This window comes from Ursus americanus, chromosome 15 (genome assembly GCF_024610735.1).
Source record: "Ursus americanus isolate L20-20 chromosome 15, mUrsAme1.1.p, whole genome shotgun sequence".
Classification (NCBI taxonomy): domain Eukaryota; kingdom Metazoa; phylum Chordata; class Mammalia; order Carnivora; family Ursidae; genus Ursus; species Ursus americanus.
Genome location: NC_142141.1, coordinates 36,576,198 through 36,602,806, shown reverse-complemented (window position 1 = coordinate 36,602,806; position 26,609 = coordinate 36,576,198). Strand labels below are relative to the sequence as shown.

General features: G+C 35.1%; 1 protein-coding gene and 1 non-coding gene across 3 annotated transcripts in view; one reads left to right on the top strand and one right to left on the bottom strand.

Moving 5' to 3' along the window:
• The window catches only part of NUP155 (nucleoporin 155), a 66,298-nt gene extending 39,689 nt beyond the window's left edge, over nt 1-26,609 (bottom strand). For both annotated transcript variants that reach the window (XM_045787289.2, XM_087867930.1), the window contains exons 1-15: nt 26,329-26,609; nt 23,765-23,902; nt 22,174-22,270; nt 19,409-19,479; nt 14,437-14,529; nt 13,516-13,682; nt 11,935-12,040; nt 11,095-11,168; nt 10,477-10,568; nt 8,690-8,787; nt 8,064-8,216; nt 7,220-7,320; nt 4,075-4,245; nt 1,724-1,834; nt 472-566 (exon numbers count right to left, since the gene is read on the bottom strand). In XM_045787289.2, coding sequence (XP_045643245.1) covers nt 472-566; nt 1,724-1,834; nt 4,075-4,245; nt 7,220-7,320; nt 8,064-8,216; nt 8,690-8,787; nt 10,477-10,568; nt 11,095-11,168; nt 11,935-12,040; nt 13,516-13,682; nt 14,437-14,529; nt 19,409-19,479; nt 22,174-22,270; nt 23,765-23,902; nt 26,329-26,485 — 1,724 coding nt within the window. In that variant the 5' untranslated portion in view covers nt 26,486-26,609. The remainder of the gene's footprint in view (nt 1-471; nt 567-1,723; nt 1,835-4,074; nt 4,246-7,219; nt 7,321-8,063; nt 8,217-8,689; nt 8,788-10,476; nt 10,569-11,094; nt 11,169-11,934; nt 12,041-13,515; nt 13,683-14,436; nt 14,530-19,408; nt 19,480-22,173; nt 22,271-23,764; nt 23,903-26,328) is intronic.
• On the top strand, nt 16,125-16,230 carry LOC123785575 (U6 spliceosomal RNA). The gene has a single exon (XR_006777672.2). It is a non-coding gene; the product is annotated as a U6 spliceosomal RNA (small nuclear RNA).

The following is a 26,609-nucleotide window of genomic DNA, read 5'->3' as shown; positions in this document are numbered from 1 at the left end:
TTCATACCAGATAATGGTTAGACAGCACTTGAAAAATTGTTTTAAACAAATCACATTTCAAATTCTTACCTTTAGCTAAGTATTTTCCAAATAAAAATACCTTTTTGATACCAAGTTTCCTTAAAGTGATTCAGAATTCCTCAACGCCAATGATACAAATAAAGCAGAATCAGTATAGTGTAAAAAAGTAAAAACAGATAGGGTAACTGGAGCAGAAAGAGGTGTAGAAAAAAGACTAGACAGAAGAAGTTGGAGAACAGAACCCAGAGCAAGGGTAACAATTCATACATTGTGGTAATCTAGCTACTTCTATTAGTATCATACTCTTTCCAGATTTTACCCTTTTGCAAAAAAAATGTTAGTATCTTGCCTATATAGCTCTTCGACTGTTTGGTAAGCCCTTGAACTATCACATTGACCAATGCTGTCATTAAAAAAAGTGGCCAAGAACAAAAGAAAACTGACATATACCTGAAGAAAGCCCGAGTAGCCCATGCCGATACTTCTCTATCACAGGCAGCAGTGGAACAAGCAAGGATGAGGCAGGTTGCACAAGCCTGGTCTTCCTGTTTAAAAAAAAAAAAGAGTATTGTCCCTTATGTTAAACATAAACATTTATTTATTTTTTTTTAAAGATTTTATTTATTTATTCGACAGAGATAGAGACAGCCAGCGAGAGAGGGAACACAAGCAGGGGGAGTGGGAGAGGAAGAAGCAGGCTCAGAGTGGAGGAGCCTGATGTGGGGCTCAATCCCATAACGCCGGGATCACGCCCTGAGCCGAAGGCAGACGCTTAACCACTATGCCACCCAGGCGCCCCAAACATAAGCATTTAAAAAGAAGTTTTGGTTATTGCTGTATCCAGTGTTCAAATTTGTGCTTAGCACAGAGCAGGTGCTCAATATATATTTGCCAAGTGAATGAACTCAGTTGGTATGAAAAAGCTGGTATCATAGGCTCATAGGTATGATAGGTATCATTAAAGGGTGCTCTTTTTTCTTTTTATCTAGATTCTATTTTAGTTTATAGTTTATTCCCCTAATTTTTTTCCCTCATATCCCTTTTACCTTTTAGAAAATAACAACAATATACCTATTTATTAAGCACCTGTTATGTGCCAGGTACTATTTTAAGAGGTTAGCATATCTTAATCCCCATATCATACACCATCATAATGTCTGTTTTACACATGAAGCAACTGAAGTCCACAGAATTCAAGTAATCTACCCTTGTGGTGCAGCTGGTGATTTGAATCCAGTGTCTCTGTATTTAACTTTGATCTGATATTCTTGATCTTAAGCTGAGTTTTGCCTTGTCAATTTTAGCAATGGTTTTGAAATACTAATGGCCTTATCACTACTGCTCCAAATTTTTCATCAGGTCATTGGCAAAAACTTAAAATAAAAAAAAAAAAGGATTTTTCCATAAATATTCTGTTTTAATAAAAATGCATTTATCATAAAACTTGAATGAGTCTCTTACTAATATACTTTAATAAGAACTTATCAATAAAGACAAATAAAAATCTGAGCTTATTGTATAAGCCTTACTTATTAAAACTGTTCCCAAATATTAGTACACACATAATGACAAATGTAAAGAAAGACTGCTAAGATTACCTGTTACAGTATTTTAATTCTAATTTACATAAAATTCAGCTATTATTCTCATTGTTTCATTGTTTAAAATATCATAATATCTTTTTAAAAGTACAAATAATTACCTGATGTAATTTAAAGAATCTTTCAATCTCTTCTCCATCTCCACCCACATTACTCACAAGTAGATGCCTTAGTTGATCTACAGGTCGAAGTTTATGAAACATAAGACTCCCCTAAGAAGTTAAAAAAAAGAACATAAATAACGGATTTATTAGGCATGGCTGGCATCAACTACCCTATTTTATTTAATAAAATCAATAGAACAAACAAAAAAAATCCCTTCAAGAATACAAAGTAAACTGGCACATGCCCTCTGAATATGTTTTGTGACTTACACAGCAGTGTTTTCTTATTAAATTTTCTTAGGCATATATAGATCTAGTATGGGTTGGGAGTTGAAATGTAAATGTTCTTTTTGGCCAGTTTACTTTTTATGCATAAAACATACATTTATAAAATGTTGTATCTACAGAGCCAGAACTTTTTTAATTTATTTTTTGGTGGTGGTTAGTGTTTTCTTATTAAATTTAGAAGTTGTGATACGGGTTCAAGTATCAAGTATTTAGAATATGATAAAAGCTGTCCCTCAAACCAGAAGATTAAAGTTAGATTATCCATTAATTATGTTGGCACAAGTATACCCATTTAGAAAAAAATGAAGCTCACTGTGGAAGGAGCCAAGATGCCCTTCAACAAATGAATGGATAAAAAAGATGTGGTACATATATACATTGGAATATTATTCAGCCATCAGAAACGATGAATACCCACCATTTGCATTGACATGGATGGAAGTAGAGGGGATTATGCTAAGTGAAGTAAGTCAAGCAGAGAAAGACAACTATCATATGGTTTCATTCATATGTGAAACATAAGCAATAGCACAGAGGACCATAGGGGAAGGGAGGGAAATCCAAAGGGGGCAAAAATCAGAGAGGGAGATGAACCATGAGCCTATGGATGACAGGAAACAAACTGAGGGTTTCAGAGGGGAGAGGGGTGGGGGCAGGGGTAGCAGGGTGATGGGTATTAAGGTGGGTGCGTGATGTGATGAGCACTAGGTGTTATACGTAACTAACGAATCACTGAATACTACATTAAAAACTAATGATGTACTACACCGTGGCTAACTGAACATAATAAAAAAAAAAATGAAGCTGGATCCTTAATCATATATCAGGATAAATCCAAACAGATCAGAGATTTAAAGGACAAAATAAAAGTATAATAGTACTAAAAGCAACTATGGGTGAATTTTTTTATAAACCCCAGAATGAGGAAGTTTTTTTTTAAACTACTTTTAGAGATCCCAAAAGATAACAGAAAATTTCAACTACTTATATGCTTATCTGTATGGGAAAAATCTCAATAAACAAAATAAAATGACATACCAGGAAAAACATGACACTAAAATTACAAAAAGTTTTCCTTTTTTTAAAGAGCTTCAATAAATCAAAAAAAAAGACAATTCAATAAAATAGGAATAGACAGTCCACAGAAAAATAAACACTTGGAAAGACTGTCCACCTCACTCTTAATAAAATGGCATATTATACTTGGACAGGATGTAAGGAAACAGGTACTCGATATTCATCGATAGTGAATGTACACACATATATATGAATACAGGGGTATCTGGCAACATCTATCAAAATTAGAAATGCACATATTCTGTCACCCAGCAGATGTAATTCTACACCTTTATTCATACACACAGAAAATGATATACACATAAGGTTATAGCATTATGAATAGCAAAAGATAATCCATTAATAGGGACCTAGTTAAATAGGGTACATCCATATAAAAGAAAACCTTTCAAATACAAAACAGAATGAGAACGTTTTTTATATGATGATATGGAAAGGTCTCTAAAATATATATTTGAGATATAAAAAACAAGGTATAAGACAGTGCATATAACACGCTACCATTTATTTATTTTATTGTTTGTATATCCACACCTCTGGAAGGATACACAGATGCTGATGACATGGGTATCTGTAGGGAAGGGACCTCAACTGGAAGGGAGATTTTATTCTGTATACTCCTTGTTATACCATTTGAATTTTAAATGCATCACCATTCTAAAAACAAATACTAAAAAATGTTTTTTAATAAGTTAAATGACAATTATAAAAAATAAACTTAGGTTATTTTTATGCTGCTGAGCACTGGTTTTAGACTGCTGAACACTGGAACTAGAAACGCTACTTTAGAAAAAGTGTAACACTTTATAAACAACAAGCTCTTTTTGTTGCATTTTGGTATTTACAAACTATGCCTTAAGAATATCTTTAAGAGTAAACATTCCTAAAGTACTTAAGTAAATTACTCTATTAAACAAATACTGCAGAATACATAACATTAAACATTTCTTTTTTGTCTCCACCTCAACAGAATATGTACATACCTGTGCTGAGAGGAGAACAAATTTCTTTGGAGGCAACATGTGCTGCTGTACCACAACTGGTGAGTCAGTTATTGGAATATGATCCTTATTTAAGGGTGTAATTATTTTATCTACTTTTAATTCATCTATTGCAGAAAGAGCCCAGGAATGACCATCAACACGGGTTGTCATCTATGCAAAAGAAAGAAACTTTTTATACCTGTTATTAAAGTTACATAAAGCAAAATCTTCCAAAAGGCAAAAACGTATAGACCTAATTTCTAAGGAAATGCAGAATTTTACAAATTAATAACACATGAATGTGAATATTCCTAAGTTTCTATTTAATGCTCCACTGTCTATTCCTTTAATCAGGCCATCTTCTATGACAATAATCTTTCATACAAGAAGGCAAAGGCAAAATTTTCTAAGATAAGCTGTAAATAGTATTTATTAGAATTATAATTCTTTCAAAAACCAAAAACTATATTCTACCATATTTCCAGGATAGACTGAATAGGTTAATACTTATATTTTGCTGACATGTAGATTTTTGTTCTCAAGTTTTTGCTTTCTATTTTTTAAAGTGTTTTAATTTTCAAAAATATTTTATTATAAAAAGTTTCAAGCATCTAAAAATGTTTAAAGCACAGTAAATGTCCATATGCCCAATACCTAGATTTAATCATTGTTAGCACCATACTTGCTTTCTCTAATATATACGTATTTTAACCGAACCATTTTAAAGTGATGGACATCTTACGTCATTGCTAAATACTTTGGTACATATCTTCTAAAAATAAGGATGTTCTCTTATATAACCATGATACTACAACATTTAAGAATATTAACAATAATCTAATGCCCAGCCAATATAGAATTTCCCCATTGTCCCAACATCTTTTATAGCTGTTTTAAGGAGATAACAAGTTGGTTTAAGTTCACACACTACATTTATATTTGGTAGTTGTTTTTCTTTAAAAAAAAAGTCCATATATGGGAATAATTCAAGTACTATACAAGTGAAATGATATGCTATATAGTATTTGTTTAAAAAAATTATTATTTATTGAGTCCCTCCTGTGTGCCAGGCAGTGTGCTGAGTGCTTTACACATATGAACTCATTAAATCCTACAACAAACCCACAGAGGTAGGTATTATTATAACTATAATAGACAAGGTAATTGAGGGCCAGAGACATATATTAAATACTTTGAGCCAGAGCTTTAAGGAAATGGAGGCAGAATTCAAATCTGCACTCCCTAACACTGTGCCCCCATCAGGACAGGGTTCATATCTTACTCAGTTCTGAATCCTCACAGTCTATCACAAATGAGACACACAGTTGGTGCTCAGTAAAGAACAAAGGAAAGAATCTGAGAAAACTGCCTCCTGCCTCCATACCTCCACACCTCCATACCACCTGCCCCTACCCCAGCTCCTTGGGCCATGTCAGAAACTTGGAAGAGCCTATTCAAACCACTCCCCCATCCCTAGGGATGGCTTCTACCTCCTCCCATCTATATACCTTTTTGGGCTCCCTGTAACAAGAAAGGCTCAAGTTTGAGAATAACCAGGAAGCAGTCGGCAGCAGTTGGAAACAAAACACCTTTAAAGAGAGGAATCCAAAGGGAGTCTCAGACATTCATACCCTAGTGGAGGCTGGTTTATCTGGTTTGATCAGCATCCTCATGGGGCATGTAGCATGGGCTATGCAAGGGCATTTAGGAGAAATAAATGGGGTAGAACAGGGGATACCAACAGTGGGGAGCAAAGATGGCCTTCCGTAGCCATACCCTTGGCGGTGCTGGCCTCTCCTTAGCTCCTTTTGTGCTGAGGGCTGAGATGAGCGGCCTGGGTGTGAGACTGGGCTAGGACAGGCCGGGGCTACACCCCTCATCCAGGATCTGTACATCAATTTCATGGAATTATGTGGTGGTATTTGCTTTTAAACACAATTACGTGCGTGTGTGGATGTTTGTATATACAGGGAAGAGAGATGAAAACAAAATGGGGAAAATGCTGGTAACTGTTTAATGTGGGGTTGAATTTACCGTTCCTCTGGTCTTCTGTATGCTTGAAAATATCTATAAGGGGCACCTCTAAATAAATAAAATCTTTAAAATAAATAAATAAATAAATTTAGGCAGAACTACAAATTAAAGACCTCATTAAGATAAAATTCTAAGGGGCGCCTGGGTGGCTAAGTCAGTTAAGTATCTGACTCTTGATTTTGGCTCAGGTCATGATCTCAGGGTGGTGAGACAGAGCCCCACACCAGGCTCCACACTCAGTGGGGAGTCTGCTTAAGATTCTCTTTCCCTCTCCCTCTGACCCCTCCCACCCTGTGCACGCACGAGCACACACACACTCTCTCTCTCAAATAAATAAAATCTTTAAAAAAAGATACAGTTCTTTTTTTTTTTTTTTTAAAGATTTTATTTACCCATTTGTCAGGGAGAGAGAGCACAAGCAGGGGGAGCAACAGGCTCCCCAGCCAGCAAGGAACCCGACACGGGATGCGATCCCAGGACCCAGAATCATGACCTGAGCCAAAGGCTCAGCCCAACCAACTGAGCAACCCAGGCATCCCAAAAAAGATACAATTCTAAGTCATAACTATAGTGGATGGCCTCATGATTAAATAACTAAAACCACAATGTATTTAAATGGGACAAAAGTCATTTCAGAAAAGATACATGCATTTTCAGGTACATTATGAAAAACATTCTAAAATGATTCCAATGCTTAAAGATTTTTTTTAATAGATTTTATTTATTTGTTGGAGAGAAGAAGAGAGAGGACGCATGCAGACCCAGGGGGAGAAGCAGGCAGAGGGGGAAGCAGGCTCCTTGCTGAGCAAGAAACCTGATGCGGAACTCGATCCCAGGATACTGGGATCATGATCTGAGCCAAAGGCAGTTGCTTAACCAACTGAACCACCCAGGCATCCTGTTTAAAGATATTTTTAATGGTTACCATAATGACTTCTAACCTCACAGAGGAAAAACAAAGAACTAACAGGATATGCTTTTTTTCAATATGATTTCTAATCATATATGACTGCTCAAAATAAACATTATCACAACATAAAGATTCTTATAATTTATTCTTTACTTAAAATTATAAATTACATAAAAAATTAAGATTCTCAGGATAACTTACCTGGGTTTCCATCATTGGCTTTTGGAAAGGAAATGTATCATGGTTGACACACCACAAAATGTCATTATCTTCATTTTCTGAAGCTGTCATCAGTAGAATACCTAACAGTTTAATACATAAAATCTTATTATATGATGCCAAATAATATGCACCCCTAATAATCTTAAAAATGTTAATTGCTAACATTAATATATATAACATATATACATAGCATGCACTGTTTTAAGTAAACAAGTCACAAAATAAACAAAAATTAATCCCCTAAAAGGACATATAATTGTTGATAGGGTAGAATCATTAAGTTTTCCAGATCTTACACCTCATTTCTTTCAAGTAAACACTTTTTTCACACCTTAAATTTCTGATGTTAGGATATATTTTGCAATCAAATTGCTTATGAATTTAATTATTAACTTAAAAAAATGCATATCTAGTACATAAAAAATGTGATTTTCAATCAATGGTATCTAATATTCGATGAAATAGAATTTCATACTGGTTATCTCAAACATATCATGAATAAAAATGATGAAGTTACTAGTGGAATGGCAGAATAAATAGACTATAAAAGCACCATCTCAGCAATATTAGTTGATTTTGAAATATACTCTCCTGTGCTCAATTCCAGCTCCTCCCGCTAACTTGTTCCCTTTATATTGGCTTTAGTGATATCAGCCTTAAGTCTACTGGATGGTTATAGGTGATAAGGACATAATTAATGTAAGAAATTAAAATATTCTAAATTTTATTGGAAAATCTGTTATTTTCAAATGGCTCAAAAGACATTCTAATTTTAACAATTTAAAAAATCCAATCTTAAATCTGATAGTATTTCAGAACATACCTTTACTGTAAAGAGCTTTATGTACTTTTGAAGGCTTTTCCACTGTTGAGGACGCTGAGAATCCAGGAGGTAAACGGACATGAACCAGTGTCAATGTATTAGGTCGTGCTAATGGTTGTCTGAACGGACAAGTGCTGAAATATAACCTTACACCTGATGATGGGATAAAATTATATATCAGTAACAGAAAATGAAGACTTGAGGTCATGTGCTATTGAAGTAAATCCACCGAGAAACACAGACCTGTTAAAATCACAGAATCTTAAATCCCCGTGTGTAATACCATGGGGAAGAGAGTTCTAAGAAAATGTCACTTGGAATTGAGAGGTGAATCAACATGTTTTAGCAGAAAGAATCTGCAACTATAAGCCAAGAGAGTCCTTGTTTCTATTCAGGTTGTCACTGAATATTAGCCACTCTAGTCTTCAGGCCTAGTTTTACATCTTTAATTTAAGGAGACAAAACTAGAAGAATCTTACAATTTTTGAAATCCTTAATTTTATGAATTAGTAATATGGCTTGACAATTGATACAGAAGCAAAAACACATTTCTAATCATAAGTTCCCAAATCTGAGGATTATCAAGTTCTAAAAGCGACAGCAGACATATAAATTAAACAACATACCTGCATGTGTGACTGCCAATAACTGACAGTCCAGCGATTCAGAATTTTCAATCACTGCTATTTGAACAATTGGCTTAAAAACAGAACGATCTATGGTCCTACAAAAGAGGAAAAAAACTAAAGTCTAATATGCTAAAGTAAGACTAACTTCTTAGATAATACAACAGCAGCAAAGGCAGCAAAAACCCCTGAATACAAGCTTACATTGTTAGACATTACCCTTTTCTCAAAGATCGTAAAAGAAGGCTAACTCCACTGGGTAAAGGGTTAATGAGGAACAAGGCATTTTGAGAGTATCAAATTATCTTTGTAAAGATTACCATTAATTAAAAAGAAGGAAAAATGAAACTTTATATTGGAGAAATCTGGTAAATAGCACCTTAACCAAGTGTTCAATAGTGGAAAAACTGGTGGTTATGGGCCTACTGATGTAACGCTGCAAGGTGTTCACATTACCTATGTAATACTGGTTAAAAAAAAAAAAAATTACCCTGAATCTAATGATAACGAAAAAAAGATAAATTCAGAAATTGGGATATCCCACAAATAAGACTCTTGCCTCTCCCCACCAAATATGAATATTTAGGGGAAAAAGAAAGATGGTGATACATCTGTTCTATATTAATAAGACAAATGACTGATGTAATTCACAGCTTCTGACTGAATCTGAGGAAATATGGAAAGAAAAACAGCTATGAAAGATTTTTGGGACTGCTAAGTAACGTTAATATGAACTGTATAATACTTCAAAATTATTAATTTTTTTTAGGTGTGGAACTGGTATTGCGTTTATGTAAGAGACTCAGGACTTGGAATTTGAAGGATTTAAGGGTGAAAGTCATGATGTCTGCAACTTACATTCAAATAGCTCATAAGAACGAAAGTGAGCAAATAAGGGAAAATAGTAACTACTGCTGAATTTGGATAATTTGATAGGGTATTATCAGTTTTCACCATGCTGCTCTTCTAGTTTTTCTGTGGATTTGAAAACGTTTCCAAAAAAGAAGTAATGCCGGAGAAGAAAAAGGAAGCCCTTTGTCTTAGATTGTCTGTCTTGAGAATTTTTTTGTCACTGAAAAGCAAAGCCGGCCTTGAATTTTGCTAGGATATGTGAATGCAGCAATGACCCAAGCACAGAGAAAACCAAAGCTGAAAATTTGAGGTCTTTGTTATGTGAAGAGACTTTCTGCAGCTGAGCTGAATTAGTTGTGATATACATAAATCACAGCATGCAGTGTCTGAAGACGTGGCTTGTAACTTGGGTACCACTACTTATCTAAGAGTCAGACTTCAGACAAATCATAACATCCCTTAGTTTCAGTTTCCTCAAGAACACAACATGGACAATAAAACTCTAAAGTTCTGTTTTCCAAAACTGTACTTACGTCAATTATTGGACCAACTAAACTTATACTACGCAGGCCTGTTAAAAGGTTGGAGTGGTTATTAGTGGGGAACTTTGAGACATGAAGTTTCCTAGTGACAACTCCTATAATTGCCTGTCCAGACCACCTAAAGCTTAACGTTCCTAGGAAAAACATGTCAAGCTGTACTTTACACTGTAAAAAAAAAAAAAAAAAGTCTGCCCTATGTTTCAAACCATCCAACATTAGAATTAAAGGGAGAGTCTTTCTCTTGGAGCTGTTTCAAACATAACCTCCAGTGTCATCTTCTTCAACATTCCTTACCTTTTAGAGATATTTTGATGAGGAAATAATTTCAGTATGCTGCAGATATATAGCATAATGATATGCCTTGTACAAATGAAATGCCTGACAATTAATTACCTAGCAATGTTTCCAGCAGCAGAGACAATAGAATTCTGTGAAACTGAGGCAACTCTGCTCATTCCTTGTCCGTCTTGGCCCAAATCATACACCTGCGAATAAAAAAATTGTACCCACTGAAACATAACTATGAATTTACAAAACCCGTACGCATTTTACAAAATAAGTTTTTGGATAAAATTTTATTAAGTAGACTTTTCCTTTTTAGGGATCCTTTAAGTTAGGTACTTCACACAGATATGGAAACATCAGAGATTTGAAATTTCATAAAAAAGGACCCCTAAGTAGTAGTTTGGGATTTTTTTTTTAAAAAACACACAGCTCAGGGGTATCTGGGTGGCTCAGTCGGTTAAGCATCTGCTTTTGGCTCAAGTCATGATCCCAGGGTCCTGGGATCGAGCCCCACATTGGGCTCCTTGCTCAGCAGGGAGCCTGCTTCTCCCTCTCCCTCTGCCTGCTGCTCCCCTGCTTGTGCTTTCTGTTACAAATAAATAAATAAAATCTTAAAAAAAAAAAAAAGCACACAGCTCATAGGAAAAGGCTAAGAGTAACCGAATCTCTTCCTTAAAAACAGGGATGTTCTTACCCCCCTTTAAATAGTAGTGTTTTAATACTTGCCTGTATTACTCCTTTCTCAGATCGTGTATATAAAATGTTTCTAGAATTATCAATTGCAATTTGAACAATAGGATCTAAAAATAAGACAAAAAAAGCAAAAAAAAAAACCTCTAAAGATTAACGAATTAAACAGAGTAGCCACTTACAACAAATTTATATTGCTGAATTAGAACTTTGCATTTAGGGGCTTTCTCTTGCTTTGCAGTTAAGTCCTACGATATTTACATGAGGACAAAGGCAAGCAGCATTTAAATCACACAATATATGAAAAAAGCAGACATCAAATACTGTGACTAGATGAAGAGCCTCACAAATAAATTACTCTGTCTTCTCACTAAATTTTAAGCCAAATCAAAACTAAGTTCTAGATTATTTCTTCATTTAACAAACATTTAATGAATGTCTACTACATACTAGAAACACAGGAAATAATTATACTCAGTGCATTCCTTCAAGAAACTTTCAATTTAATAAATTATTGTGTGGGGCGCCTGAGGGCTCAGTCGGTTGAGCATCCAACTCTTGATTTTGGCTCAGGTCACAATCTCGGGTCATGGATTGAGCCCAATGGTCAGGCTCCATGCTCAGTACAGCGTCTGCTTATCCTCTCCCTTTGCTACTCCCTCTGTTCCTCCCCCTGCTCACACCCTCCCTCTCTCTTAAATAACTAAAATCTAAAAAAAGAAGAGAGAGAGAGAGAGAGAGAGAGAAAGCTTATGAATATATAACAAATGTTATTTAAGAAGACAAACTTTCAGTTAAGAATGAGAATTTCTGAAGACAATGTTAAGCCAACAATCTTAAAAATTTTGATTGCCAAATTCATCGTTTTCTACTTACCATCTTCTGAGAATGTGAATTGTAGCAATGAAGGAACAAGGAAAGAAAGTGCGCTCTTTGAGTGGTTTATTTTCCTACATCTTTGGCTAAACCAACCTGCTTCTGCCTTAAAAGGAAAAATTGAAAGAAGCAAGACTTATAAATGTAGATACATTTGTCACAGCAACTAACCATATACCCACATATATAAAAATCTTCAAATTTAAGTGAAATATCAATAATTGTAAATAAAGTGCAATATACTATTCAGAATAAGTACTGAGTTTAATCCTTTAATTAATAATAGAAGATGTAGTTAGCCATAATCAAATCACGGCTCTCAATGAAATCAGCTGTCTATTTCAAAACTTCATAGTGCTATGTTAATGAGCTTCTATTTTAATTATCTTGAAAACTCTTTTATTTCAAAGTAGTAAAGCAAATAATAAGTGCAGTTCATAAGAGCTAAATTACATAGAATAGGGGTACTTGTATCATCTCTTCCCATTTTGGCTAAAAAAAAAATCTTAACAGCAGCCATCGGCACCATAATCTACAGTTTACCTCTCAATGTCTGACTTTTGCCATACAAAACCTTTTGGGGGGGGTGGGTAATGAACAAAGCCAAGAGAAACTAGGTAAGAAAAAGGTACAATGTAATATTAAAAAAACACAGCTGACCAGGGTTGTAATCCCAGCTCTGCCTCTAATTAATTAGCTATGTGACTCTGAGAATATTACTTTATCAGTTTCCTCACATTTACCTTGTGAAAAAAACCAATATGGTAGGGAAAAGACACAAAAAGTCATTTCAAAGTAGAGAAAACATACATGACCAATAAATACATGAAAAGATCCTCCCTCAGCAAGTAATAAAAAAAATTTCCTTCTATTAGATTGGTCAAAATTAGTAAGTTTGACAATACTACCATCAGTGAGGGGTGGTGGGATATATTCATAGAAGCCTGCTAAGAGTCTAAAAAACTCTTAGAGAGCAATATGAAAATATTAATTACAATTTTAAATGCATATGCTCCACAACCCAATCATTAGAATTCTAAGTCTCTATATAAAAAAGTATCTACACATGTACACAAGAAGACCTACAAAAGAACAATTATGGCATTATTTATGAATAGGAAAACTGAAAACCTAGAAGTCCATCAAGAAAGGAATTGTTAAGTGAACAATGTACATCCATTTTACAGACAACTATGTAGCAATCACAACACGTAACACAGTTAAGCGAAAAGCCAATTATGTAGCAAAACATGAGCAATAATCTAAGGAAAAACGTACAAAGGTACATCATGTATTTGTATACGTGTATACATATAATACATATGTATACATATTTATAGATACTTACCAATGCACCATGTCCTAAAAAGACATACTCAGAACCGGATTTTATCTCTGGAGAGAGGATTGGGTTTTATAGGCACGGTGTAGTTATGCAAGACTATGTACGGTTTTAACTATATGTTTGAATACTTTCCATAAGACTATATTAATGTGCTTATAAAATTAGAAAACAAAACTAAAATCTATCCCTACTTTACCCAGAGGGAGGAAAAAAAGGTTTATAAATGCCAGACTTACTTGGTATGCTACTTCATACAAACAGCCATCTTTTCCAGCCAAGAAAATTCTGCCATTATCAGTGGAAGTTATTGTTAAAAGGTAAGTATTATCAGTGGGAAGAGAATACAAAGGATCTGGAAGCAACTGCATTCCACCACACATACTGTCATTAAGAACTCCAGAACCTATTTTTTTAAAAGAAAGAACACAGGAATCAGCTTATCAGCTTTTTTAAAGTTTGAAACAATCACAGCATTATCTGCAGAATTGGTATTTTTACTAATTCTTATATCCAGACGCTTCCATAACATATACTTTTAAATTACTATAAAAAGTCTGATACAATTTATTCAAGTTAAATAGAACTTATAATATGTGTATATAGAAAAAATACATAATATGTTTTATAACATTATAAAACATAAATCAAAAAACTATTCCAAATTATTAGATTTTGGAAAAGATCTAAAGGATTTGATAGTAATAATAATTAATTTGAGTCACTGAAATTCAACATTATTTTACCCAAAACAGACTGCCAGAATGCAAAAGAAATCATTGAATGTACTAGTAATAAATTGAGGGCTGCTTATGTTAAAGAAAAGAATAATGTTTATTTCAGCATTCCACATGTTAAAACAGCCATTCAAAAAACCAGAAACAAATTGAAAGCATTATAGAAAAACTCACTAGTGTCAATTATTTCTCTTCTACTACTCTTTCATACTGTACATTTAAGGAGTGCATATTAATATGATAAACATATTCAAAATACTTCTTTGATGGAGTTACTAACTTGAGATATCATACCTATAGGGAAATATTTTCCGAAGAACAAATAATCTGGAAAGTTTACTTAGGGAAAAAAATTAGTTTTTAATTATATTAAATTGGCTACCATATTTTTATTTTAAAAATATCACATGTGGTTAACTATACCTGTTTGTAAATTAGCATAGCTAAGTCCAAGAATCACTATATCCACAGGGGTTGCCAAAACCAGGAGGTGTCGTATATGAGGTTGAAAGATGCCTAAGACAAAGTAGACAGGAGTTAGGGATTATTCAAAAGAACATCCATTTCCACTATTTAAGCATTGATAAACTAATGGCTTTATCATTAAAATGAACTAGTGATTAAATAGTGTATGAAAGACGTGTCTGTCTGGTTCAGCTCGTAGAGTATGCGACTCTCGATCTTGGGGTCATGAGTTCAAGCCCCACGTTGGGCGTGGAGCCTACTTAAAAAAAAAAAAAAAATTAGGGGCACCTGGGTGGCTCAGTCGTTAAGCATCTGCTTTCAGCTCAGGTCAAGATCCCACAGTCCTGGGATCGAGCCCTGCGACGGGCTCCCTGCTCCGTGGGAAGTCTGCTTCTCCCTCTTCCACTCCCCCTACTTGTGTTCCCTCTCTCACTGTCTTTGAACTCAGTTTATCTCTGATGTTAAAATATTACTACCTATGATCATTTAAATAAGTAGATAGTAATAAAAAAGAACCATCTTAGAAAAGAAACACTTCAGTATTTAATACCAATTAAAATCAGTATTACATTATAAAATAGTTCATTAAAATACAAAGCCTTCTATTTGTATATTTATGCTCAGAGCAGCATAATTCATAGTACCCAAAAGATGGAAGCAACCCAACTGTCCATCAACAGATGAATGAATAAACAAAATTTGCTGTGTGTGTATGTGTGTGTGTGTGGGTATATACATACACATAAAAGTATATGTATATAGGAATATCATCCAGTCTTAAAAAAGAAGAAAATTCTGACAATACTACAACAGGAATGAATCTTAAGAACACTATAAGTGGGGGGTGCCTGAGTGCATCCGACTCTTGATTTTGGCTCATGATCTCAGGGTGGTAAGATCAAGTCCCACATTGGGCTCAGCGCTCAGTCCAGAGTCTACTTGAGATTCTCTCTCTACCTCTGCCCCCTACTCGTGCTCTTGTGCTCTCTCCCCCTCTAAAAATAAATAAAATCTTAAAAAAAAAAAAAAAAAAACCATCATGAGTGAAATAAACCAGCCACAGAGATAAACATAATTCCACTTATATCAGGTAGTCAATTTCATAGAAACAGAAATGAGTTTATACTAAATGAGTTACCCCGATAAATTTGTATATCAAAACCAGATAATTTGTAGTTTCAGAGGGGACATTACCAAGTACACAATTTTTTTTATTAATTCATGCTAAAGTACTGTTTAACTTTATTTTTTTTTATTTGTTTAACATTAAAAAGTATGCAGTGGCATGAGATTCTATGTATAATTATCATTGTCATATTACGATATCCAAAAATAGTGTCTTACTGAAGGTAATAAAAGAAACTATATCTTATGTCATGATTATGGGCATCTCTTCATATCTGTATCTTTGGCCTACTTCAGGGAATTAAATGCCACAGAAAGTCTAACAAAACTTTCACTTTCATTGATGAACATCAAGGGGCATAAAAGCCATTTTCGTGTATCAAGGTTCAAGTCAGTAAAGCTGAAGGCACAGATCTTCTACCTAATGAACTCAAAATATAACTGATATTTCATGATAAGTTGATTTAAAAAGCTTGAACTTTATGAAAACTTAGATTTTTCCTTAATAAAACCTTTATCTTATGCTTGCTTCAGCAGCACATACACTACAATTGGAACAATATAGAGAAGATTAGCATGGCCCTGCACAAGGATGACATGCACATACATGAAGTGTTCCATATAAAAAATTAAAATTAAATAAAAGCCTTAACTCTAAGTACTCAGTTACCAGCCTATGCCAAAGAAATCATCTTTGATTACAGAAACGTCAGTAAAGTTGGAATTTTATAGATGGTGGAGCTGGTTTATGGCTTTGAGTAAAGGGAGAAAAGTAAAAGCAGTGTCTTGTCAAATGATGCGATCTTCTCTAAAATCTCGCATCGTTTATTCAACTAATTTGCAACAGGAAATGGTAGAAATGGAAGCCATCTCCCTTCAGGATTCAACAAGGTTAAATGACTCACATTTCTCACTTTTGTCAGCTCTCACTTCTTATCTATAAAGTATAAACCTTATTAGCACTTTTTAGAAATTAATGTAAATTGTTTAGGTCTTTGGAACAGTTCAAAGTTTCACTACTTTTGAATGAAAAAGTTTTAAAGTTTTGAAAGAAACAGTTTAATACTTGTGCACAAATATGAACACTTAGGATTCTTTGCTAACGTATCTGTTTTTGCCTTTTTTAAAAAAATTTTATTTGAGAAAGAGAATGAAAGAGAGAAAGAGACAGAGAACACGAGCAGGGGGATGGGCAGAAGGAGAAGGAGACTCCCCGCCGAGCAGGGAGCCCAATGTGGGACTCCATCCCAGGACTCTGGGATCATGACCTGAGCTGAGGCAGGTGCTTAACTGACTGAGCCACCCAGGCGCCCCTGTTTTTGCTGCTTTGATGAAAAAAACAACAGAACCATAACACAATGCATTTTAGAAAGGCATGCTTTTGCACTGAAAACTTGGCCAATGGTACCTACCTTCAACTTCTAAGGCAACTTCAATGATAGTATGAAGTAATGCTTTTTTAAGAGATGTTGGTTCAGAAATAGGAAAATATAAAGTTCTCTTCTACTGAAAAGTCCACTGACTTTCCAGAACTAATTGACTGAACTTGAGGTAGGAGGCTTACTGTATTAGACAAGGAAAGACCATTCCAAGAATAACTTCCAGGAAGGAGTTTACACATGATTTGACTTCGGTGGCAGCCCTACTTGATCACACAGATGAGGTAAAATGACTCAAAATCACTAATCATTCATAATCACTATAATGAATAATATCCCAAAGCCATAAGCTCTTTTAGCTAAATTACCTCCCTGGAAGATGCAAATGAAGCTAGACAACCATGTGATTCTTTCAACACATGGAAAATGCTTCCCTGAACTCAGGAAAGTGTGATTAAGTCTTGCCAATTTCTCTGTGGACAAAAACCTGCAAATGCTAGAAAACACTGAAGAACTGTTATGTTTTATTAAAACAATCATAAAATTGAAACATGTATTCACATTCTTCTTCCTTACACAGAAATCACCAATAAAGCAAACTCTTGCCAAAAAGCTTGACTCAGAAAACAATGTCTTTAAGAATAATGTTTTCTTGCAACGGGCAAAGTAAGATACGGACTTTGTTAACTTTAACATTATGTTCGAGAGTCAGAATTTTCAGTGCTTATAGACAGCAAAGTCAGAGCTGTTTCAGAATCAGGGTGGCTCATTCGGTTAAGTGTCTGACTCTTGATATTGGCCCAGGTCATGATCTCACAGTACTGAGATCCAGCCCCAGAGGCCAGCTCTTTGCCTAGCATGGAGCCTGCTTAGGATTCTCTCTCCCTTAGCCCCTTCGCCCCATCGTCTGCACACTGTCTCAAAAAAAAAAAAAAAACAAAACGAAGAATTCTTTATCAAAGATCACACCTTTGTTGTCATATCAAAGACTTGCAATAATTTTAATTTTACACTGAAGTTTATATTTGAGTAGAACAAAATTTTACTATTTACTTTAGACAGACAATTTATATTTACTAAAATACAGAGCAGGGACAACCCTCCACTGTTATTATGAATAAACTTTTAGATAGTAACCTTTTTATTTATATTATTTATTATTTATTTATTTTTTAAAAGATTTTATTTATTTATTTGACAGAGAGAGAGACAGAGACAGCCAGCAAGAGAGGGAACACAAGCAGGGGGAGTGGGAGAGGAAGAATCAGGCTCCCAGCGGGGGAGACCGATGTGGAGCTCGATCCCAATCATGCCCTGAGCCGAAGGCAGACGCTTAACGACTGAGCTTCCCAGGCGCCCCTAGATAGTAACTTTTTTAAAAAAAGGATTTATTTAGAGAGAGAGCATGTGTGTGAGCACACATAAGCAAGCAGGGGGCAGAAGCAGAGGGAGAGGGAGTGTCTTAAGCACACTGCACTGAGTGTGGAGCCCCATGCAGGGCTCAGTCTCACAACCCTGAGATCACAACCTGAGCCAAAACCAAGAGTTGGATGCCTAATGGACTGCGTCACCCAGGCGCCCCTATGAATAAGCTTTTAAATGTGGAAAAAAGAGATACATACCTCAGGGTGAAGAATTCCTTGAGGTTCTACATCAAGGAGGTAAGTTTCCAATGTAATCACATTAACAGTGTATAAGACTGCATGTTTGTACCATGTGAATCATTTCGAAACAGCTGTGATGTCAAAATATTTTATTTAGGTCTTACAAACAATTGTTTACTATTGCCCCTTGTAGGAAGATTTCTCATACATTCAAAAAATGTATATTAAATTTAAATCTATTATCTTGTCATTAGCTCTGATAAAAAAAATCTGGCACAATGAAGTTGAAACTGTTAAATTAAACAATGCTTGCCATTTCTTTAAGATTTATTCTGAACTCTTTTTATTTCCATGGGCTATCAAGACTAAAAAAATGTAGAGATAAAAATGGTTTTTGTATTAAATTCAGTAACTGATGAAAAATGTATAATGTAAAAAACTCCAGGTAAATCAACAAAGAGTAATAAAAAATACGCAAAACAAAATTCAAAAATTGTAGTTTAACAATTTTATTTATTAAAAAAAAATTTTTTTTTAAAGTAAGCTCTACACCTAATGTGGGGCTTGAACTCATGATCCTGAGATCAAGAGTCACATGCTCTACCAACTGAGCCAGCCAGGTGCACCAGTGTAACAATTTTAAAGACAGACTCACTTCTACCGTAAAGTAAATAAACCATTAAGTATTCCTAATCACTTTACATATTTCTAGTTAGAATTCAGAACAAAACTTCAATAAAAATTTCAACTATGTAAAATGCACTGTTATTCAGTCCTATGTATATACATACCTAAATTAATCATTACATTTTTATTTCTTACCAGCTTTTGGTTTCACAAGCCCCACAGCAAGAATAGTCTCACTAAGTCCATCAAAATATGCAAGGTCTCCTCTGTCAATAGTTAAAGAAAAACATGTTATACATACAAAAAAAACCCAAAGTTTTATCTAAAATGTTCTTTAAGACTACAAAATGTAATGAAAAATAAACCAGCAAACAAAACTGTTTCAGTTCCAAGATCCTGGCACACAGGCCTGTCTAAGGCTAATAAGCATAAACCAGGAAAACAGGGAATGCTGCTCCCCCTCCCAAACCTCCCCCCAACCAGGCTGTAAGGCTCAAATAACAGCAATTCTACTGCTGGGGCAAGACCCTCTCAGAAGAACAGATTCATAGGGAAAGTATAAGGCTGAGAGTGGAATAGAAACATTGAGAAAAAAATCTCCAGCATCCCAAACTGTATCCTAAGTGCAAAGTGATTCTACAGGAATTTGAAACCTCTGATCCACTGAGGGTAACCACAGCAATGACCAAACCAAACTCAGCTCAACTCCTGACTTGGAAAAAGTCAACTTTCTCCATAATAAAGCCCTACCTGCTAGGCCCATTTCTACGGATAAATACTATTTATTTACTTCAGTATCCACTCTCCTACACACAATATCTAGCTTTCAAAAAACACATGAGACACAAAAAAGCACAGGAAAAAAAAAAAGCCTGTCAAGAAACAAAGCAATCAACAGAAATGGACTCAGCTATGAGCCCGATCTGTGAACTACAGGCAGGAAATTTAAAATAAATACAATTAATATAGTACAGGTACTAATGGAAAAGGTGGACAATATATAAATGAACAGATAAGGAATTTCAGCAGTGAGGTGAAAATCACAATAAGTGAAAGTATTAGAAATAAAAAGCATAGCAGAGAAAGAATGTCTTGTAAGAACTTTTTAAGTAGACTTGACATAACTAACAAAAGAATCCGTGATCCTGAAGTTGGGTCAATAGAAATTATCCAGACTGAAACTAAAAGGAAAAAAAAAGAAGAAAGAATGGAGAAACAAAAATAGAACAGAGCATCCAAAACCTGTTGAAGAACATCAATCTAACAAAAGTGTAAAAATCTCAGAAGACAGAGGGAGAGAATGGGGCAGCACAAATATTTGAAGGTAATCACTGAAAAATTTCCAAAAATAATGAAAGACATCAAACCAAAGATCCAAGAAAATCAGAAAAGGCCAAACAGGATGAACACCAAGAAAAAAAATATTATGATCCAGACTTTGAAGAAAACTTCTGGTTGTTCTGAAAAGGGCCAAGCAAACAGAAAGAAAACACCTCAATGGCCACTTAGGTGGACCAGGTTTCCCCCTTTTTTCCATATTGTTGATAACTGGCGCAGCCTCCAGAAACTAAGACCAATATTGGGGAAGTTAGAGGTTACAGAATAAGAAATGGAATAAGATTACATGCCTATCATCCAAGTGGAATTAGGATTCATAATAAAAAACTAATGGAATAACTGAAAGGAAGCCCAAGGTTTTTGCAGTATTAAACTTATGAACTAAAGATTTATACCCAGGACTTGTGCCCTGATTTTTTTTTCCAGTAAGTACATTGTCCAGATGATTTTTCTTTAAATGAGTTCTAGTTTTAAACAGTAAGGTTGGACTATATGTTCCATGTGAACAGGGACTATATTTACCACATTCAATGCTGTTCCTAGTACAAAACAGTCTGATACATGACAAACTCAATAATATTTTATTAGATGGATATGTTAGATGCTAATGGAAATATAGAAATTTTCATTAAAGGGAAAACCCTTTTTAAGGAAATTATCCTTACATTGATCTATTATGTAGGTTTTTGGCATTTGATTTTCTTAAATACACTCATGCCTAAATGAAGAGGTTTTATTCCTTAGTATCAAAATGACCATGTTACAATACAACAAACTAAAGTTCAGGGTACATGAAGAACAATCACAACCATACATCACTGCTATTAGGGCTATATAACAGTTCAACCATAACTCTAGCTATGAAAAGTTCTAATTGAAAAAAATCAGTGAACAAAAATGGTTTCATTTAAGCTACATGTTCAAGTTTATGTGTCACGTCAACTCAATGATACAGTGGATGTGTGTGTGCATTCCTAACAGGTGTCTTAATTAACCAAGGGCAAGAGTAACAACAACATGGGCCTTCCTCCCATTAACCCACTTAACCACCTAAAGATATTATGACTGGTAATAAGCCAAAATTTATCTCCAGGAAGCCAGGTGAGATGACCAGATCACTAAACGTTATTTTAGCAAGAATGCCTTGGACCTTCACTCAGACTATTACATACATTCAAATTACACATCGGTCAAGCTCACAGACCAACAAAACTCTTTTGTCACTTCAGTAAGTTAAGAGACTCCTGATGCATAGAAATGCATCGAAAATAGAGATCCTTAAAAATATCAAACCATCTCTCAAGAAACTACTATTAGGCTATCTTATTGGAAGATAAGAGCTTGGCAACTAGACCCCTGCTACTCAGAATGGTACTCAGACTGGCAGCATCACTGGAAGTTTCTAACAAATGCAGACTCTTGAGGCTTACTCAGAACTACTATAACAGAATCCACATTTTAACCCCATCTCCTGGTGATTGATATGCATACTGAGAAGCACTGATCCAGATGTTAGATGAATGAAAGATAAACCAGGCAGCTTCTGATGAGCAGAACACTAGCTACGGTTAAGAGAATCTCAATTCTAGCCATGCTACAGCAAACTAGCATTAAATACATACCCGTCTTCATAGTTCCACATGAATATGTCACTGTCAATTGTGAGCCAAGCTCTGCTGATAGGAGGGAACACGCCCATCATGCAGTTACACTGCATATCTGAAGTAGTGTGGATGTAAGGCAAAAAGATTTCAATCTTATCTTTCTCAAATGTGTTTGGAGAGATTTTGATCTAAAATTTATGATTAAAAAATCATAACCTAACCACTCTTTAATAGAAAGAGCAAATAAAATATCTTGATTTCTAATGAGTTTAATGAAAGACATAGCTTATTACAGAAATAAACCTGTAATTTATAATTTCTAAATAATGCTGTCCGACCACTTGAAATGTATTCTAAAGGACAAATGTAATGTTGTTACCATTATTAACTCAAAAAAGAATACTGGTTATGAATAACACCACCGAATTTTGACATGAAAAAACTTACTGGAGCAGTTTCTCCAATTGTGTAAGAGCAAGATTGATTAAAAAAAAAAAAAAGCACATGGTATGCTAAGTCATAGGTGATAATTTGCAAGCTTCTTATAAATAGTACAATTGAAAAACAGACAAAAAATTATATTATGTAATTATAAGACAAGGAAACAACTATGAAATAATTTCCTAATGTCTCTTGCAGAAAAAGTATTATCAGAAGATTAAAGAATATTAAGAAACTAAGCAAGGGTACAGTATGGGATAAGGTATGTTTTATATTTAATAACACTATTTCACAAAATCTCAGAGAGACACTGAAAATTTTAGGGAAAATATTAGATTCTACTAGTTTTTCTATTACAAGTATTTCCTTAATTTTCCATTTCCTTTTTTTTCTGAATCAGACTGTAATGAAATTTGAAATGCTTTTACTTTAAATAGATTAATATACTTTTAAAAGTCTCATTAAATTTTAATATACCATCTTAATGTCTATATAATGAGGGCTATAGATTAATAAAAAAACTTCCTAGCAAATAACTATAAATCTAATGCCTTAATAGGGTATAGCACGCTTTAAAAAAATTAAATAAAATCTTCTTTTTAGAGGGTAAGAAAACTCCTCTAGCAACTCAGTCTATGAAGATGCCATTAAGTTCCATTCTTATCGTGATCCTTAGAAATGCAATCACTTATAAACTTTAATTCTAAGATACCAAAAACTTTCGGGGAGGGGCAAAAAGAAGTACGTGGCAGTTTGTTTTTAAACAGTTTTAGAACGACATCCCAGTTTTAAAATGTTAAAATATGAGAAAAAATAAAAATGAAAATCATGGGTCTTCCAGCTAAAATGTGGTAGTAAAAGCTTCCTTGTAGAGCATTCAACTGGAAAGTACTACTTTGCAAGAATATCATTAAAAAATGCAGAATTCCTTAAAAACAATTCACTCTCTTCAATGTCCCAGAACAATTAAAATGTGATTCAATTTTCAACATTCAATGTTGTATGAAAGTTTCTAGGCATATGGCAAACCACCCACATACTTAAAATGTTTTTTAAATAAAACTCTTAAATGAACTTAAATACACACACCAATTAAACACAAAGCAAGAACTATAAGAACACCAATTTTAAAAAATATTAAGGAGTTAAAAACAAGGTAACAGGATACGTCCAAACTGTTCAACAAGTTCAGGTGGGAGAGGAACTCTTCGGATGGAACTGATCTCTGGAAGGTTGGGCACCGACAGCAAACCAGGTCCTTGTAGAGGATAATCCATATCTGACATGCCAGAAACAGTGGGATTATCTGCAAGTAATTTAAAACAAAGCATTTATTATAGTAATAATGTTTTGGGCATCAATTAGGCATATTGAAGCACTGCAAGTTACAAAAAAAATTGTGCATCTGGTGGTTGTAAAGGTATAGAGAGAATAAAATAGTTCTGACCCAACACAAAGGAGGCCTGAGAAAATAACAGTGTTAAGGTAGGGGCAGTTCAGGTTTCAGCACTAAACAGAAGGTTCTCTTTCACAAAGATTCCATAGGAAAGGAAATACTTAGTTCAATAATTTAGTTTTTTTTTTCTCTTATTTTACTAATCTGAAATGGGCAAATATTTATAAAACCACTTTGTAACTGTCAGATAAAACAATTGTGAACAAAATATTGATTGGGGAAAAAACCAGCCATTTCTTTCCCAACTTAGATATTACTAGATTAAAACAATCTATGCATTTTTCTGTTAGACGAACCCCCAAGACCAATAAGATAAATACAAATAATACCACATAAGCAATATTTTACTGGGGGAAACCACAGACTGCTCTATAAAGTGTTCTCGTTTAGCAACCTTTCTCTTGCTCTAAGACACAGGCAACTAAAGGCAGGAGTGGGCTGCTCTATTCAGCCTGTCCTTTCTATGTCCTGAACGGCAGGTGTTCTTTAGATCTGACTGATGACTTATATTTATCCCAGGCACCTTTCCAGGCTCTCTTTCAGTACAAAGATGTTGGGGAATACTGACATATAAAAGAAATTCTAAATTATTATGGAATTTTAATATACAACTAGCGAGAAAAATGCAATAAATTCCTATGTGCTGATTGATTACCCAGTTTCAACAATTACCAATAACATGCCTGATCATGTTTCATTTAAATCCCTAGCTACTCCTTCCCTAATGAATTTTTTGAAGCAAATCCCAGACATCCCACTTAATCTTAAAACATAATTTTAATAGGATATTGCACACGTTAAATGGCAGTGGGAACACAAAGGATGGAATTAATAACTCAGGTGAGAATGTGAATGGCTAAGAAAGCCCTCAGAAAGGAAGTGATATTCAAGGGAAGAATGTCAGGCAAAGATAAAAGAACATTCCAGAAGTGATGAAGTAAATTATGATGTAAAATAGAATCCTGAAGAGACAGCTTCTTACGGTAAACGTGTTAAATTCAGTGTGACTGGAACAAAGAGTTTGAGAATAAGATGGAGGAAGGGGAGATTAGGTTGAAGAAGCTGGTGTAAAGGTGGATAGAAATGATTTAAATCAGATAAGAGAGGACAAGAATGCATGGACTCTTTACATCTTGCTTTTCAAACCTAAGGAGGTCAAAGGGAGTATAATGCTATTCAAGATGAGAGTTGCTAACAGGCCACTCAGTTCTTGTAAGACAAGCCCGCTGGTAAGTAGCTATCAGGAACAAATACTACATTTGTTTTATTTCTATCTTTTCTCTGACTGTAAGTCTACTCAATGATTTTTATAAACAGCCAAAAGCCTCCTTTAGGTTTACATTGCACAGATTATCCTTGTTACTTTAACTTGGTTATTGTTTACCAAAAACCTTGTTTGTTAGACTTCTTTTCTCCAATATACGTCTCACAAAGGGGTCATTTTTTTTTTTATTTTTTTTTGAAGATTTTATTTATTTATTTGACAGAGATAGAGACAGCCAGCGAGAGAGGGAACACAAGCAGGGGGAGTGGGAGAGGAAGAAGCAGGCTCATAGCGGAGGAGCCTGATGTGGGGATCACACCCTGAGCCGAAGGCAGACGCTTACCCGCTGTGCCACCCAGGCGCCCCTGGGGGGGTCATTTTTTTAAAAGCAACTTATATAACTCCATTCCTTGAGGAACCTGGCCATAATTAAAACTGTTAAACAAAGCATTTTCCCGTCACCTCTTTTTGTTGGCCCATACACTGCCTTACCCTCCCGGTCCATCGTCACAGCTAATAACCCTGCTCTCTTCCTTTATTCCACTGGTAGTTCTTAACTACCTTTGTATTACAGGACTTCGTATTACACTAACTCTACACATAATAAAGACTATCTCTGAGAGGAGATGGTAAATTTCCAAATTAATTTCGTTTACCCGTCTGTTTTAGCCTAAAGTTAATGAGGAATTAAAAAGAATGAGACTTGGATCAGGTGGTCCTACTCAACTGGCCTTGGCGATGAACACTTGGAGGCAGTGAACAGCTCATTAAGGTTGGGGTCTTTGCTTCAATGGGGTTGTTCGTCACTCCTACCCTCTCAAATATCGGCAGTGAAGTGAGGACAACAAAATAAACGGAAAATAGGCTCTTTTTGCTCTTCGAAATGTAGCAAACAGCTAAATCTCAAAATGTCTTAGTCGGGCCCACCCCGGGGATAAGGACCTAGTTAGGAAGTCAGGAGAGAGTCCTTTCTGCTGAGAAAGCAGTCATCAAATGGGCACTGATCACTCACTTGGGGCAGACACCATGAGAAGCTCGGAAAGGTCCGGGTACATGCGGTCTTCTTGCAGCTGACGGTCGATGAGCCGCCCTGCATTTTCCAAAGCTTCCTGCAGCGCTGAGGCCGACGTGGAGGCCGGCATCGCCGAGCCCAGTAAAGAAGACGGCATGTCGAGACTCGGAGACACCAGCGTCTGGAAAAAGTAAAAAACCAAGGAGAAAAGAGAGAAAAACCCAACACCCTAGCTCAGACCCGCAGCTTAGAGCGCGCGCGCCAAACGAGCGCCTCGGCGC